Source organism: Nannobrachium achirus (assembly GCF_963921795.1).
Source record: "Nannobrachium achirus genome assembly, chromosome: 21".
Taxonomy (NCBI): Eukaryota; Metazoa; Chordata; class Actinopteri; order Myctophiformes; family Myctophidae; genus Nannobrachium; species Nannobrachium achirus.
Genome location: NC_137828.1, coordinates 51,040,447 through 51,057,246, shown reverse-complemented (window position 1 = coordinate 51,057,246; position 16,800 = coordinate 51,040,447). Strand labels below are relative to the sequence as shown.

Sequence of the window (16,800 nt, the reverse complement as noted above, 5' to 3'; positions counted from 1 at the left end):
CTGGTTCCAACGGACATACCTGCTCTATTGCCTCTCTTCCCGGTAGCTGTTCACGGAAGGGGCCGTCAGGTAGTCGACTGTTGATAGATTCCACCGGTGAATAGTGCCTTCTTGTATGCAAGTTGCATAGTCCTAAGAAGTTGCAAATGCAGCCACTGCACATACTACATTGATGAGCAGCAGTTTAACGTCATGCCCAGGACCCACACCCACACCAGTTTTTATGAATATTCATTTACAGTACAAATATATTTTCAGTGTCTGTTCTTTGAATACTCACTGGAGCTACTCATGTTAACTAACCACTAGTTGAATACCTTGAGGATATGTGGTTTTTGTGTTGTATTGTAAAAGCAGTAAAAGCAGACAAGTCCAAATTGACCATGAACACACTGAAATAAGGGGGGTGTAACGACCAATGAAGAAAGATTAAACCACCCATTGGCGGCTTATGGTGTGTTGAAAGCAGATGCCTTTTCTCTGTTTACAAAAGAGCTGGAGCGATGTTAATGAACACATACTCAAGAGATGACAGGGAAGCACCATAGGAAGCACCAAAGATGACAGAGAAGCGCCATAGGAAGCACCAGCATGATTAGCCTACTATCAGAATATACCGTAGAGCTTTAACTAACTCACTCACTCACTCACTCACTCACTCACTCACTCACTCACTCACTCACTCACTCACTCAATTAATTAATCACTCACTCAATTAATTAATCAACTGATCAATTTATCAATCACTCACATTTAACATAATATTATTCAAAAATGTGCTATAGGCCTAATTGAAATAAACAGAAATAGTGATAATGAAACATTTTGGTAGACCATGAATTGATTCATAAGCCAGTCTATAAACGAAGCAACCATACCCATTTGTCCTCCCTATCAAGACAAGGGCGTCGAGGCCATTGATTGCGTATTGACGTAAAAACAAACAAACAAAACGGGAATTCGTTCAATTGGCGGGAGTGGTTTTAGGGGCGGGACATTGGAGTTAACAGTGATAGTTTGGAAAAGGTCACAGATTCATCCATTGTTTCTCATGGTTGACTGGTATTGCCTTTGCATAATGATGTATCTCCATGAGCTGGGGTTCATTTTTCATCCCAAACCGTGCCTTTCTAATAGACGGTGACAATACAATTGAAGCGCTATAGAGGATGGGTCAGATTGCCGTTATTTCAGATTCCAGTGCAGCCCGGGAGATGGATAGAGGGCTTAAACTGTGGCTACGGAAATAACAAATGGTCAGGAAAACAAACGTACACCTTCTGCATTCACAGGTCTCTCTCTGATGAATCCTCCTGCTTTCTAACTGCTTTTAAACTATTTGATGCAAACCGAAGCTGTTAGAAATGATAATTAGAAGATATACTGTAACAATAGGGGTACATCTGAGGACTGGAGAGACAGTTACAGTATATGAATGTGGACTTTAAAAGTACCGTAATTGCTGGACTATAAGCCGCACCTGAATATAAGCCGCACCAGCTAAATTTAGAACAAAAAACAAATGTTTACATATATAAGCCGCACCTGACTATAAGCCGCATCCTGCTAGAGCGCCCCTGGTGGCCGTTAGCTGTAAAAATCTATATATAAATCCTTGTTAACTCATACAGTGCCAAACGACTTTTAGATCAACATTCTTACTATGTATCTGTGCATGGGCGTGCATGATCTGTGCACTATAAATTACATGGAAGTCTATGGAGATTTTCTGGCAATAATGCCACTCGAGGGCATATTTAATTGGCAGTAACTGAGTTAAAAACCATTTTAAAACTAACTAACTGGCCGTTAGCTGTAAAAATCTCTATATAAGCCGCACCGTTGTATAAGCCGCAGGGTTCAAAACATAGGAAAAAAGCCGCGGCTTATAGTCCGGCAATTACGGGTAAACGTCAGGAAATTATTATTATCATTATCGTTATCATCATCATCAGGCTGCCCCAACAAGTCTCGAGACTCCAACTGGTCAAGAAGGCTGTTGCGTGTGTACTGACCGGTGGTGGGAAAAGTACTCAAATCTTTTACTTAAGTAAATCGTTAACAGCAATGTGACGTCAGTCCTACTCTATGGTGCTGAGACATGGAGGACAGTAAAAAAAAAAATCCAGTCATTCATCAATACCTGTCTGCAACGAATCCTCCAGATCTGCTGGCCTAACACCATCAGCAACAAAGAACTGTGGCAACGCACCCACCAAAAGCCAGCAGATAAAGAGATCTGCTGGTAAAGTAAAACCCCCAAGGGAGAAGAAAGAGAGGTTGGCCACGAAACACCTGGTGCCGAGACTAATTCCTAGAGATGGGCACAAAATATACAATACAAAATATAAACTAAAAATACTATGTGAAATACTTACCAGGATACTGTCACCAGGATAGTATCTCGGTGACAGTATCCTGGTCAGTATTAGATCTACTGACCAAGTATTTTGATATTTTTTGGTATTTTGTGCCCATCTGTGATGTCCCACTAGTCGGACACGAGGTTAGGGTTAGGGATAGGGTTGGTTATTGATAAATATATTATTCGTAAACAACACCACCTTCTTATTCCCATATGAGATACAATAATCCATCACACAGAAATAAGACAGGAGAGTGATTCAGAGTGAGAATGGAATGTTTTACTATGGAGAGAGAGTATTCAAGACAAAGGTACAACAGAATAGTCAATGGTTCGTGCTCTCTCTGACAAATGATGTTTTGACATGAGTATAAGTATGGTCATTTGGTCAGTCAGTGGATGACGTTTCAACAGTTTATAGGATATGTTTCTTGTCCACAATTGACAAGACAAAGAGTCCATATACATTAGATTCCTGGGGGAAGAGGTGTCCTTGCCGTCTGAGCTGAACCAAAACAATTCTCATTGTTTTAGGAACAGGCTCCATGGCAGTAGATAAGGCCTTTCTACCAGACCTTGTGTGTACTGTACATGACATTCTATGACACAGTCACTGGGTCAGGGGGTGATCAATATGAATTGATAAAAAGATGATATAAACCACAACAAAATACCTAACAGTTATAATGGGGCAAGACAAACCAACAGGACAGAATAAAAGTAGAAGACGCGCTGCGTGGGTCCGTGAGTAGTACAATAGGCTGAAAACAGGTGCTCTTTGGAGAGGGTATATAGATATTAAGGCAAAAAGATTCTAGTTCCATTCCATTGTAACAAAAACCAGTGCACTGATAAAGTGGGGAACTAAGAAAAATCCAAGGCAGCTCCGTTCAGTTCAAAGTAGAAAACAAGTTTATTCAGCTCATGGCAGCATAAAAGAAACGCCAAACGCGTTTCGGCCTCGTTTGGCCTTCATTAGGGTCCGCTAGCAATGACAGAGACAGACGTCATTATATAGCACCCACAATCATCAATCAACAAGACATCACCACTTAATGATTAGAATAGAGACATACAGTAATGCATACGTCTCTCTGGAACTAGAATCTTTTTGCCTTAATGACATGGCACTGTCGGCACCCACTTCCAAACCAGCGTTTGGGTAATACTTTTCCCTTATTTTTCTGTGATGGAATGGCTTTTTGGCTTCATGCCATTCCGTTGCTTTCATCACAGAAAAAGAAGGGAAAAGTACCTATTAGCCTACCATATAGCTGGTCTGGAAGTAGGCGAGAAGTGGCATGGTGTTAGAATTGGTGTTTTGCGTAAGAATTCAGACGTTGGGAGGCAATGATGGGCTGATGTGAGAAGGACAGAGAGAGGGAGAGGTGTGAGAACAGGGTGTGAGAGGATGAGTGTGTGTGTGTGTGTGTGTGTGTGTGTGTGTGTGTGTGTGTGTGTGTGTGTGTGTGCGTGCGTGCGTGCGTGCGGACAGGTGTCCTGCAGTGTGACTGCCTCTGTTCTGATAGGCAGACAGCTGTGCCTGCTGTGGCTGTAAGTGTGTGAAAGGGCTGGACAGCCAGTTCTGAGGCAGCTGACATAAACCCATGCACTCGGACACACGCACATCAGGAGGCATGTGCACACATAGACATCAAAGGGGGCTTGAGCCCCTGCCCTTTTATCCGTCTGTAAAAAGTGGGACTGGGAAGGAGGGAGTCCATTTTGTGTTTCGGCCTAGGCTCCCCTAGGCCGGGCCGTAACACTCGCCTGTGTGTGTGTGTGTCCTCAGTTACACATACGTATTACATAGCCGAACAGTCATAGTTATTGTGCACGCAGCCAGCACGATACGGACCACAATTCTGAAATAATTTTAATATCAGTCTACAAGCAATAGTCGCTGCCATATATGGGCTACACATCCTGTGAGGCTCTGGACTGGCTCTAGCCAATCAGGCGTCCATCCATCCATCTTATAGGATCTATACTCTACCAGAGAGGCAATTACACAATCGCTCTGGTCCCCCCGACCTGTAGGAAGTGCCAGATATGAAGTGGTGTAAAGTAACTATGTAGATTTACTTGAGAACTGTACTTAAGTATTTCCAATACTTTTGTCTACTCCACTACATCTCGGATCCAAATATTGTATTTTTACTCCATTACATGTATTTGACAACTTTAGTTACTTGCAGATCTAAATGATTATATTATAAAACATACATTAATCCGCTTTAGCCCCATTTTATACCTAGGCTATTTGAAAATGGCCAATCTACTAGCCCCTCTCAGGACCCCAAAATCACCTCTTTTTGTATTTTGACGTCGGTGTTTGGGGTCCCTTGCTCGTTGATTAGGTCTCTCTGATACGCAACGCTACCACTGTCTGGTCTCGGACGAATACAGCGTCGCTCAGATGTTGTTGAGATTCTTTAAAGATACCCAGAACTGCACTAGGAGACCGCGGAAACGTGTGCGAAGCGGCGCTAATCGGCGATGCCGTTAAGTATCATTAATTTATCTGTGAAAATGTAGCAGCTTTTTCCAAACTGTATCTCGCTTCCTCGTTACGTCACATGTCCAGCCTCCCCCCAGCGTGGTTGGCTTAACTTGACTATGCGTTACTACTTGGATCTATCAGAGACACACTGAGACACGCTGCTACTACCAGCTAGCCAACCACGCCGGGGGGAGGCGGGACATGTGACGTAACAAGGAAGCGAGATACAGTTTGGAAAAAGCTGCTAAATTTTCACAGATAAATTAATGATACTTAACGGCATCGCCGATTAGCGCCGCTTCGCACACGTTTCCGTGGTCTCCTAGTGCAGTTCTGGGTATCTTTAAAGAATCTCAACAACATCTGAGCGACGCTGTATTCGTCCGAGACCAGACAGTGGTAGCGTTGCGTATTAGAGAGACCTAATCAACGAGCAAGGGACCCCAAACACAGACGTCAAAATACAAAAAGAGGTGATTTTGGGGTCCCGAGAGGGGCTACCAATCTACAAGCTCAACGCGTCGCATCACGCCGCATTGTGTGTGAGCTTGTAGATCCACTATTTTCAAACATTTTGTACTTTTACTTTTGATACTTTATAACCAAAAAGAAAAATCACATGGATGCACCTGGGACGTAGCCTCAGTGATGTAGCTCAAGCTCATCGGAGTTTCGTGTCTTGCAACATCATACCCCTCACTTGGGTGACCCAGCCAGGGTTGATCAAGTCCCGACTTACGTCCCATGCTACCCACGACAGTCCCATTAGGGAAAGATGGGACCATTCACTCCACCACTCCGGAACTACTCTGCCGAGACTGGGAGAGGAAATCTGGCGTATGGAAGGACTAGGCTCTGTGGATTAACATCCTGTTAAGTATAGTTTGATGCCAATACCTTCGTACTTTTACTCAAATACATTTTGAATTCCGGTCTTTTACTTGTGACAGTATTTCTATACTGCAGTATTGATACTTTTACTTGAGTAAAACATTGTAGTGCATTTCCACCACTGCAGACATGAAAATATGCCGGCACAAGCACAAATAACATGTTAGACCAGTGGGTCTGCTTGTGTTGTGAGCTCGTAGATCTGCTATTTGCGGCACACAGCAAAGCATTGGCATTATGCCAATGTTACATTTAGATAAAACAATGCAAAAAACAAAGGCAGATACAAAATCGAATGCTTTATTCAAAATGGCTGATAAAACGGAGCTCGTTAAACATACAGTATATCGTGGCACATGGTAAAAGCATGATAAATTATCATTAAAAAAAAGAATTACATTTGTGTATTTATGCGACAGGCTGAAATGTGAAGGACAGCTGCTTGGCGGGGGAGGGGGGCTTCTCCTAACATGTTTTAAAAAACAAACTAATAATCCTTTGTGAGTGAGAATCCAGGCTACAGCTAGCTTGGCTTCTTGTCCCAGATTTATATATATAAAAAACTAAAAACGAAAGGCAGTCAAAGCTACCGGGATCAAAAATAGAACAATTGAAATCACACACACGGCCCGGTCTTCAGGAATCACTGAGTAGAACTTACAGAACGAGGAGCCGTAATTGAGTTCAGTTTGAAGACTGGTTAGTTGGGGGGGTACACGTGGGTAATGTATTTTAAGCATAATGGTGGTATTTCTGCTACATTGTCCGAACACTGAGTGTCCCGCACGCCAGGTTTTCGTAGATAACACCGTCACCCCTATTGTTCAGAGCCACTTCTTTCCACTGGCTAAAGGGCCTTGGGGCATATTTTTGGGGGCCGCAGAAAAAAAACAACAATTGAGCACCAGAGACATGGGGCCAGATTCCTATTTCCTACACATAACTCCGCAATGGAGTTATGTGTGTGTGTGTGTGTGTGTGTGCGTGCGTGCGTGCGTGCGTGCGTGCGTGCGTGCGCGCGCGTGTATGAGCACGTGTGTAACTTTTACAACTCCTCCCGGGAGAGGCTAACATCCGACAAGAGCTAAGACTCCTAAAACCCAGACAAATCCCACTTGTGGCAATGTTATCTCACACACACACAAGACAATCGCATGTAAGAGAACAAGTTTTGTGGATTTCTTTTTTCCTCACACCACCTTGGCTCCCACCTCTGTCTCTGTCTCTCCCCCGGCCCCCGCTCTGCTTGTTAGAGCTCTCTGAAGTCAAATCCTGAGGTTAGGCTAATGGTCTAACGTGTGCTCCCCAGTGGCCTGTTTCTCCACAAAAAGGTGCTTTGCGGCAGATCAAAACGCCGCTAGCTACCATACACAATGGCTGACTGACCCCGGGCCAAATGACAAAAAGGCAAGAACAAATATATATATGAAAAAGCTGAGACGTAATTGGGACTAGGGAGTTGTTCATTCCATCTGCATATCCATCCAAAGTAACAATGCTTAGTAAGAACTGTGAGTAAAATGACAACGTATACACATATTACAAAGACATCAGGTTTTTTGGTTTCAACGAACATGTTATTCTAACATGATTGTCTGGCTGTCCCTCTGGCCATGGACAAATACAGCAGGCGACAGCAAAGAACAATAATAAAAAGCAGTCACTCTTCTTGTGTTTACTTTATACAGTCGCTTCAGCGGTGGTAGAATTTCAGGCCTTTTAATCATTCAGGCCTAGAATTATTGAATGCTTTAACCAGTGAAAAATAGCAGATCTACAAGCTCACAGCGCGGCACCGAGTGCCGCGCTGCGAGCTTGTAGATCTGCTATTTTTGAAAAAGTTGTGAAAATGTGTGCAAATCTTTGAATATATGTATTTTCAAAGCGAACGTTTATAACTCAAATTTTGCTTCTGGGTGGTCCCTGGAACTAAATATTTTGAGATGGGGGTCAGTGGCCAAATAAATATAATTTTGGGGGTCCTTCACATGATAAGTATGAGAACCACTGACATATTAGTCTCTCAACTGAACTGAGCTCTATTTAAGTGAAAAGGACCTTTCTTTGACGATGGCTGGCCAGATTGCTGACATAGAAACATAGGTTTTTCAAAAAATCTTAGGATTCAAAAGACACTTATTGAATCGGGTCAAAATTCTAATTTTCACGATTTTTCAAAAATAGCAGATCTACAAGCTCGCAGCGCGGCACTCGGTGCCGCGCTGTGAGCTTGTATATCTGCTATTTTTCAATAGTTAAAGCATAAAATAATGATACACAATAATGTGTACGCGTTCTAAATGGGTTAAGATTTGGGCTGGATATGATGATCGATTACGTTATGGTCCAGTCTTTCTTTGGTGACGTAAGGACGGCTGTCGAACAAGGGTGTCGTAGGGTGTGTGAGTGTACGAATACCACGAAAAGGCAGGACATTGGACAGCAGCCCCGCGACAAACAAATCAAATTTTTACTGTCGCCCAACCAGACCTAACACGGAGAGTGTCAAAGCCGAGTTGACACAAGGGGGGATACGGTCCACATCGCAACACCGTGAGATCTCGTGATATGACGCACTTCGCAACGCCTTTCCAAGAGAGTTTGACATCTTTGTATTTTTTTTACAGCGGTATATAAAAAGGATGATAAATAAATAAAGAAAACATAAGGAGTTAATAAAAAGGCACATGCAGTGTGGAGAGGTAAAGGCTGTGGAGGGGAGCTCTCTCTGTTCATTTGTTCTTGGCGGCCAGCGGCTTGCGGCTGATCTTTTTGCTCTTGTCGTTGTTCTTCTTGGGAGGCTCCGGGTTGGCCTGCATGTGTCTGCCGTACAGACTGGAGGGGGAGGAGAGGGGAGAGGGGAGAAGAGATGAGTTAACATCACATTCAGATTCACTTTATTGTCACTTAGATACACTGTTTAGGTCAGGGGCCTTCAACGATTTCAGGCCAAGGACCCCTTAGCTGAGAGACAGATGAAGCAGGGACCCCCTCTGCATGTTGTATAAAACTGTTATGCAGATTTTCATCGATTTCATAGGTAGATTCATAGACTTGTTTGACAGCACTGCCATCAGTCGATGTTGGAGTTGTGTTAATGTGTTTTTTTTTTCAGACATTCAATCACTTAAATCGTCGATACTTAGTAAACTTGACCTATCACACGGTACTTGGTCTGCTCTTTCTTTAACCTCCACACCCAACCTATTTGCCGAAAATAGCAGATCTACAAGCTCTCAACGCCTCGTAGTTTAGGCCAAAGTTCTCCTAAGGATGTGAAGTTGTTAATCTAAATGAATTATACTATCACACAAAGATTTGGCAGCCCTCCTGTAGTAACTCTGAGGACCCCCTGTTGAAGACCCGTTTAGGTACATACGTGTGAAAAACCTACGCTCGGAAGCTCCAATATAACACCAGTAAGACACCCTAAAGGGCGAGAAGCAACATCGCCCTAAACGCACTGAAACAACAGAGGCTGACCGATATGTCCATTAGGGTGGATCTTAACTCTCCCACCGCTTTGAACGTTCACGTTCGCCCGATTGCGCAAGACCTCTCCGCCAATACGGCGCTCGTTCGGTTCGTTCGTCTGATGACTGTAAGCTGATGAGGGGTCGCGCGGCCGTCTACTGTAAACACATTTTCCGCGGTGATGGTGTAAAAAATCCATTATGCGTTAGATCAACGGAGAACAATTCACTTCCTTGTTGATTTCCTCCGGCTGTAAGGCTCTATGGCCAGTGACTGGTCTTCTTCTTCTTCAACACATAACAGGCAAATTCACATTCATTCTCGCATGACGCCGCCCTCTGCTGCCTGGCAGACCAAAGTGCACTATTGCACAACCCAAAAAAATAAAAATAAATAAATAAATGTCTGTCTGTCTATCTACTATAACGTCGCAAAGGTAAGCCGCTTTTTGATGGCACCAGACCCAATAAATAAATAAATAATCTGGCAGTGGGAAAGTTAAATGACCTTTTTCTGATTTTCTTGAGTCTCACCCCCCAATTATGTTCCAATGTACAAAAAACTGCTTTGGTTAAAATTTGGTTGAATTTCAAGCATATTTAGAGGTAGCTCAATCAAGTCAAAGATTGTACATTTTATTGGTCAAAATCGAATTGCACTGCAGGCACATTTAAGTTATACATTACACATTATTCTTATACTAAGCACAGAAATGATATTTTTTAAGCTTACAAATCTAAACACAAATCTGATTACATGTTTGTCATATGTCAAACCAGAATTAATGTATTGTAGGTAATAGCAAAGCAAAGAATGACAATTTGCAATTTTTCATTTAACGTGCACAATGACATGTCTTTATTGCACACTCTTCAATCATACTCACAACACACAACAAGTACACAGCCCCACTTCCTTGTTTACCCCCAAAACCCCCGAAAGTCACTGCAGTATAGCAATTCAGTAGTTACTGATCAATTAAAGTTTGTTTACGGCTATCGGGATACTTGTGCCGATAGTCCTGCACAATTTGCAGCAAGTATTGGAGTTGGGACTCATCTTTAGTAATGAGACCACAATATTCTTGTATTAGGTCAACCCCACACTCTGCATGATCATTAACAACATTCATCGCCTTCACTACAGCCAGAGCTTCTTGGTAGTCCTCCCTGGGCTCCCACTCAAAGCACCTTGGAAAAAATCTTCAATGTTCTTCCTTGCAATTGTTCCAAGGTCAACAGTAATTCTCTTCATATGCCCCTGTTCACCATAAGTGATTGGAAAACTTTTGAGAAGCAGCTTTAGACACCTCAGCATTTATTGATGAACCGGATACCTCGCTGCTCGAGGTATCCGGTTCAGAGCTCCAGGAGCTACCCATCATGCCCGTTGGATGGCAAAGGTTATTTATTGTATGAAGATCTGGATGTTTCATGGCCAATTCAAACTGACCTTCAGGGAAGAAAAAGCATGCATGGATTTGTGCATTTTTGCAGTTTGCAATTATGTGAAGGCATGGATGATGGCACCTGTTGCTGTCAGCGCTCCACTAAATTACTTGGCAGCTGTTAAAATTGCTGTTGCTGGAATATTCATCAATAAATGCTGAGGTGTCTAAAGCTGCTTCTCAAAAGTGTTCCAATCACTTATGGTATTTTGCTCCAGAGATTGTCGGACTTGCATTGTTTGACAGTCAAGTGAGCGCGCAAACGAAGAGGCTGATGGTGAGAGCCATGAAAGATGGAAATGAAGATCATGAACTGAGAATTACTGTTGACCTTGGAACAATTGCAAGGAAGAACATTGAAGTGCTTTTCAAAATGATGGATCTCCCAGATGACTTCCTTGACGTTGATCCCGATGAGTGGGAGCCCAGGGTAGACTACCAAGAAGCTCTGGCTGTAGTGAAGGCAATGAATGTTGTCAATGATCATGCAGAGCGTGGGGTTGACCTAATACAAGAATATTGTGGTCTCATTACTAAAGATGAGTCCCAACTCCAATACTTGCTGCAAATTGTGCAGAACCATCGGCACAAGTATCCCGATAGCCGTAAACAAACTTTAATTGATCAGTAACTACTGAATTGCTATACTGCAGTGACTTTCTGGGTTTTTGGGGGTAAACAAGGAAGTGGGGCTGTGTACTTGTTGTGTGTTGTGAGTATGATTGAAGAGTGTGCAATAAAGACATGTCATTGTGCACGTTAAATGAAAAATAGCAATTGTCATTCTTTGCTTTGCTATTTCCTATAATACATTAGTTCTGGTTTGACATATGACAAACATGTAATCAGATTTGTGTTTAGATTTGTAAGCTTAAAAAATATAATTTCTGTGCTTAGTATAAGAATAATGTGTAATGTATAACTTAAATGTGCCTGCAGTGCAATTCGATTTTGACCAATAAAATGTACAATCTTTGACTTGATTGAGCTACCTCTAAATATGCTTGAAATTCAACCAAATTTTAACCAAAGCATTTTTTTGTACATTGGAACATAATTGGGGGGTGAGACTCAAGAAAATCTAAAAAAGGTAATTTAAGATCCACCCTAATGTCCATATATGGGCATTCCCAGATATGGGCTTAATATTGATGACATCAGGGACCCCCATATATGGGCATATAAGGACAGAATTAATTTGCAAGCATATTCCCACATGGCAGCAAATCATCAAGTACTGCAAGGGTTCCCAACCTTTTTAGTGCACATTAAGATAATCAATCAGGGGAACCCAGGGGAACCCAGGGGAACACCCCCCCCCCCCCCCCCCCCCCACTGCACTACAGACCTTTTGACCCGGTCTGGGGACAAACCCTTTGCCGTACAGTCAGACTTTTTTTTTTTACAGTGTGATTGTGAAAATCTGTGCAAAAATCAAGTGCTTTTTTTCCTCCGTTTTTCTGCTTTGCTTTGTTTCCTCCTCATCTCCGCTCTCTCTCTCTCTCTCTCTCCCAGCTGAGGACTCAAGTGAAGGAAAAAAGCAGAATACACAAAGAGACAATTATCTCTGAATGGAGAGCTGCTCTAGGGATGGAAGGGGAGGGAGGGGGGAGGCAGGACAGAAAGACAGGGAATGCTAGGAAGAGTCCTTTCCACTCCACTGAATTCCCTCTCTCCCCCTCTCTCTCCCCCCCCCCCCTCTCCCTCTCTCTCTCTCTCCAAGTGAGCAAGAACCACCCATGAGGCTAGAGGAAGAGACAAGAGAGGGGGAACGAGAGGGAGGGAGGGATGGAGAAGGGGTACAGAGGGAGAGCTGGAGAGCAAAATGTCAGAGAGAGAGAGAGAGAGAGAGCTGTAAAGAAAGGGGTGAAAAGGGAGAGACCTCTCTGGAGAGAGCGAAATGCATGGGGAGATCGGGAGAGGAGGAATGTAGAACGAGTATGAGTGAGAGCAATTGAGAGAGAGCGAGAGAGAGAGAGAGGGGGGGGGGGGGGGGGTGTCAGGTGACTGAGTGCAGATGTTTATTAGGCTCAGTAAGTGACACTAATAATTCGACCACAGTGATTGCTGACTAAATCCTTGATCATCACTGACCTATGCATCTCTGTGAGCGTGCACGTCTGTGTGTCTGTGTGTCTGTGTGTGTGTGTCTGTGTGTGTGTGTGTGTGTGTGTGTGTGTGTGCAAAGCGTGTCGCTTTGCGCCACGTTGTGAGTTTATAGACCTGCCATTTTCACCACCTGTTAAAGTACTGTTAGTGTATGTGTGTGTTCATCTATTTGCATGTGACTGTGTTGCGTGCTTGTTTGTTTGGTGTGTGTGTGTGTGTGTGTGTGTGTGTGTGTGTGTGTGTGTGTGTGTGTGTGTGTGTGTGTGTGTGTGTGTGTGTGTGTGTGTGTGTGTGTGTTGCATGAGTAATCAAGCTGTGCCCTTTGCAAGCTGTAGGTCTAATTGCTGGGCAGGTAAATGTCACAAGAGCTAATGCGCAAATATCTTTTAGTTTAATTTTGAAGTGGGAATATTGCAATATTTGTCCTCAGACTTGGTGAGATTTGATGCCGAGATACTTTTCTGAGAAACTTCTGATTTGTAGCCAACTTGTACTTTCTTTGCTTTGCAAATTCCCACATTTTGTGGAACCCATCTAAAGCATGTTTTCCACAGAACTCGGTAATCTAGTTTGAATGATGAGGTTTGAATTCAGAGTTTCTCAATCGATGGGTTCCAAATGTGGACCATTTTCAAAAAATGTGAAACCAGTTCAGTGACGGTAATAAATCAAAGGCTTGTTGTGAGTACTGGTTAAAACATTATCGTTAAGTCTGAATTTAAAAAATCTGGTTAATTTTGTTGTTTTAGCTGGGAATGTTTCTGATGGGAAAAGCAGATACTTATCACTTATGAACCCATTTTTATCGGTGTGTTCAAGTTTCTCTCTCAAACACACACACACACACACACACACACACACACACACACACACACACACACACACACACACACACACACACACACACACACACACACACACACACACACACACACACACACACACACACACACACACACACACACACACACACACACACACACAACCAGCGTATCCACACTGACTGGAGAAAAACCTTTCAATTGTAAACAATGTGGAAAGAGTTTCAGTGAGTTAGGTACTCTGAGCAAACACCAGCATATCCACACTGGAGAAACCTTTCCATTGTAAACTGTGCGATAGGAGTTTCAGTCAGTCAGGTAGTCTTACGACACACCAGTGTATCCACACTGGAGAAAAAACATTTCACTGTAAACAATGTGGAAAGAGTTTCAATCAATCATATAACCTGAAGACACACCAGCGTATCCACACTGGTGAAAAAGCTTTCGATTGTAAACAGTGTGGAAAGAGTTTAACTGGGTTAAGTACCCTGAGCATACACCAGCGTATCCACACTGGAGAAAAACCTTTCCTCCGTAAACAATGTGGAAAGAGTTTCAGTCAGAAAGGTCACTTGACAGGTCACCAGCGTGTCCACACGGGAGAAAAACTTTTCTATTATAAACAATGTGGCAAGAGTTTCAGTGTGTTTGGTACCCTGAGAAATCACCAGCGTATTCACACTGGAGAAAAACCTTTCCACTGTAAACAATTTGGAAAGAGTTTCAGTCGGCTCGACACTCTAAAGACACACCAGAAGAAAAAACCCTTGTCCTAGACTATTAGGGGTGTAAAGTACCCAACCGAACTGGTCTACCGAACCCAACGGCCCGTACAGAATGAACCATTTTTTTGTGCTAACTGATCCTGCATCTGGCTTTGTCTGTGCACGTACTGTATGTCCCCTCTCTGTATGTACGTACGTATGTCCTTCCCCATCCCACATTGGCCAAGCTTTGTGGGACGCTTAATGAAATTAACTCATAAATAGCACCAATCACTTCACACTTTTCTTTTTTTATCAGTGTGGTTGCTGTAGGCAACACACTATTGTTCTAGCCCAGCTTACTTTTAAATGTTCTGACGTGATGACTAAAACTAAGATTAAATATATTGACAATTTCGTCAACAAATAAAAACTAGACTAAAATGTTAGGGAGGGACTAGCAGATCTACAAGCTAACAAGTTGTGAGCGGTGCTTTTTGTGAAAACGTTGCGCAAAGCTTGGCCAATGCAAAGCTTTGAGGGACTACGGATGGACACACACAAAATGCCAGATGTAGGAGCGGTTAGCACCATTCAAAAACACAGTGCTGCTTTAATTTCATACCGGAAGACATGAGGTTTGATTGGTTTGTTACTTTATCTCAGTAAATGACATGGAACTCCATATTTGAGAATGGCTGACATCATAGTGACAACATAATGATGACGTGAGCTTTGAATCAGCTCGGCTTAAAACCAGACTTCCACAGTCTGAATGACACACGTGGAGAGAGACAACGAGAAGGAGACAACGAGAAGGAACTATTCCAACAGTACTACTCCAACACAATCGGAAGCAAAGAGACATCTTCTGACCGACGCGGGAAAGAAAGCTCACATCTGTAGACAATGTGACAAGAGCTTCAGTCGGATAGGTCACCTGAAGATACACCAGCGTATCCACATGAGAAAAAAAAACACTTTCTATTGTAAACAATGCAGCAAGAGTTTCAGTCAATTAGCTCTCCTGAAGTCACACCAGTGTATACACACTGAAAAACACTTTCTATTGTAAACAATGCAGCAAGAGTTTCAGTCAATTAGCTCTCCTGAAGACACACCAGTGTATCCACACTGGAGAAAAACCTTTCCATTGTAAACAATGTGACAAGAGTTTCAGTCAATCATGTAACCTGAATGTGGCTACTCCACTGAACGAATGGATGAGCATGGATGATGAGTGAGCCTTGCCTTGCACGCAGAGGCAAGTTGGCTCCGTCTTTGATCGGGATAACGCAACACTGTTTTAGCGGTAATTACGAGACGATTTCACAGAAATCATTGCAAAACACAGTACCACAGGGAATACATGTGAAATTAGATATAAATAAAAGTTTGTCCTTTTTTTTTTATTTTCAAGGCATTAAATTCACTGGCCCCAAAGGGCAAGTCCCTGGTGAGTTCTGGTGGCCCTGTTGATCTAAAAGGTGCATTCGGGCCACCGGGCCATTTATAATGTCGACCCCTGTCTGAGTAAGTATAATAATGTATAAATGTGGACGGTGGAACGGTGGAGAATGGAGAGTCACTGTCTGTCAGTATGTTTGAAGTGTCTTTGGCTCTCAGAGAGGAGAAGATGGGAGAGGAGAGGACTCCCCTCTTCCATGGCTCAGTGTCAACGTCTCTCCTGGGGGTTTCAGAGCTGGCGAACCCCCCTCTCCCCCTCTTCCACCCCCCCCCCCCTCCCCCCTCCCCTCCTTCCAACCACCACCACAACACAGCTTGCCACACCCCATGGGGCGCACCGTCCGTGCACGCACCTTACATTAAACGGAAAGGGAGAGCGAGAGAGACATGTACACACACACACACACACACACACACACACACTCCCTCCTTCTCTCACACTCACACTCACACACACACACACGTTCCCGCAGAGCTCCAGAGCTGGCCCAGTCAGCCGTGTTGACATGTCCCCAGGGGAAGGGGGTTGACTTAGGGTTAGGAGGAGGCTGGGCAGCCTAGGGCCCCCTGGGGCCCGACTGAACGTTTTGGGTTTTTTTTTGCCCAGAAAAAACGCAGATCTACAAGCTCACAACGCGTCGCAACGCCCCAGGTTAATGGATATTGGGGGTATTTTGATTATCGCAATATCGTAAATCCTGCTTTTTTAGGTCACAATAATCGTGACATGAAATGTTCCCATGTCCCATCCCTAACTACTAAAGCAAAACCCTTTTTAATAATATTATGCTAAAGTAGTGGTGGCTATATGATGGAGACCAAATGGACCCTTATAGATATTTAACTCTTGAGAGTAAAAGTATTGTTAAACATTATTTAATTTACAAGAAGTCTACACAATTGAAGAATGCAGAAGAATTTGTATTTTGATTAAGAATGCCTTTTGTCTCCCCTATGGCACCAACATCAATACAGCATAGACAATCTGGATAAATCTCATCAAATGGTGGTCCGTG

The 16,800-nt window shown here is 43.2% G+C and overlaps 1 protein-coding gene across 1 annotated transcript in view; it reads right to left on the bottom strand.

Moving 5' to 3' along the window:
* Nucleotides 1–8,015: 8,015 nt before the first annotated feature.
* The window catches only part of rsu1 (Ras suppressor protein 1), an 80,767-nt gene continuing 71,982 nt past the window's right edge, over nt 8,016–16,800 (bottom strand). Inside the window, exon 9 of the mRNA XM_080751568.1 lies at nt 8,016–8,594. Coding sequence (XP_080607694.1) covers nt 8,492–8,594 — 103 coding nt within the window. The 3' untranslated portion in view covers nt 8,016–8,491. The remainder of the gene's footprint in view (nt 8,595–16,800) is intronic.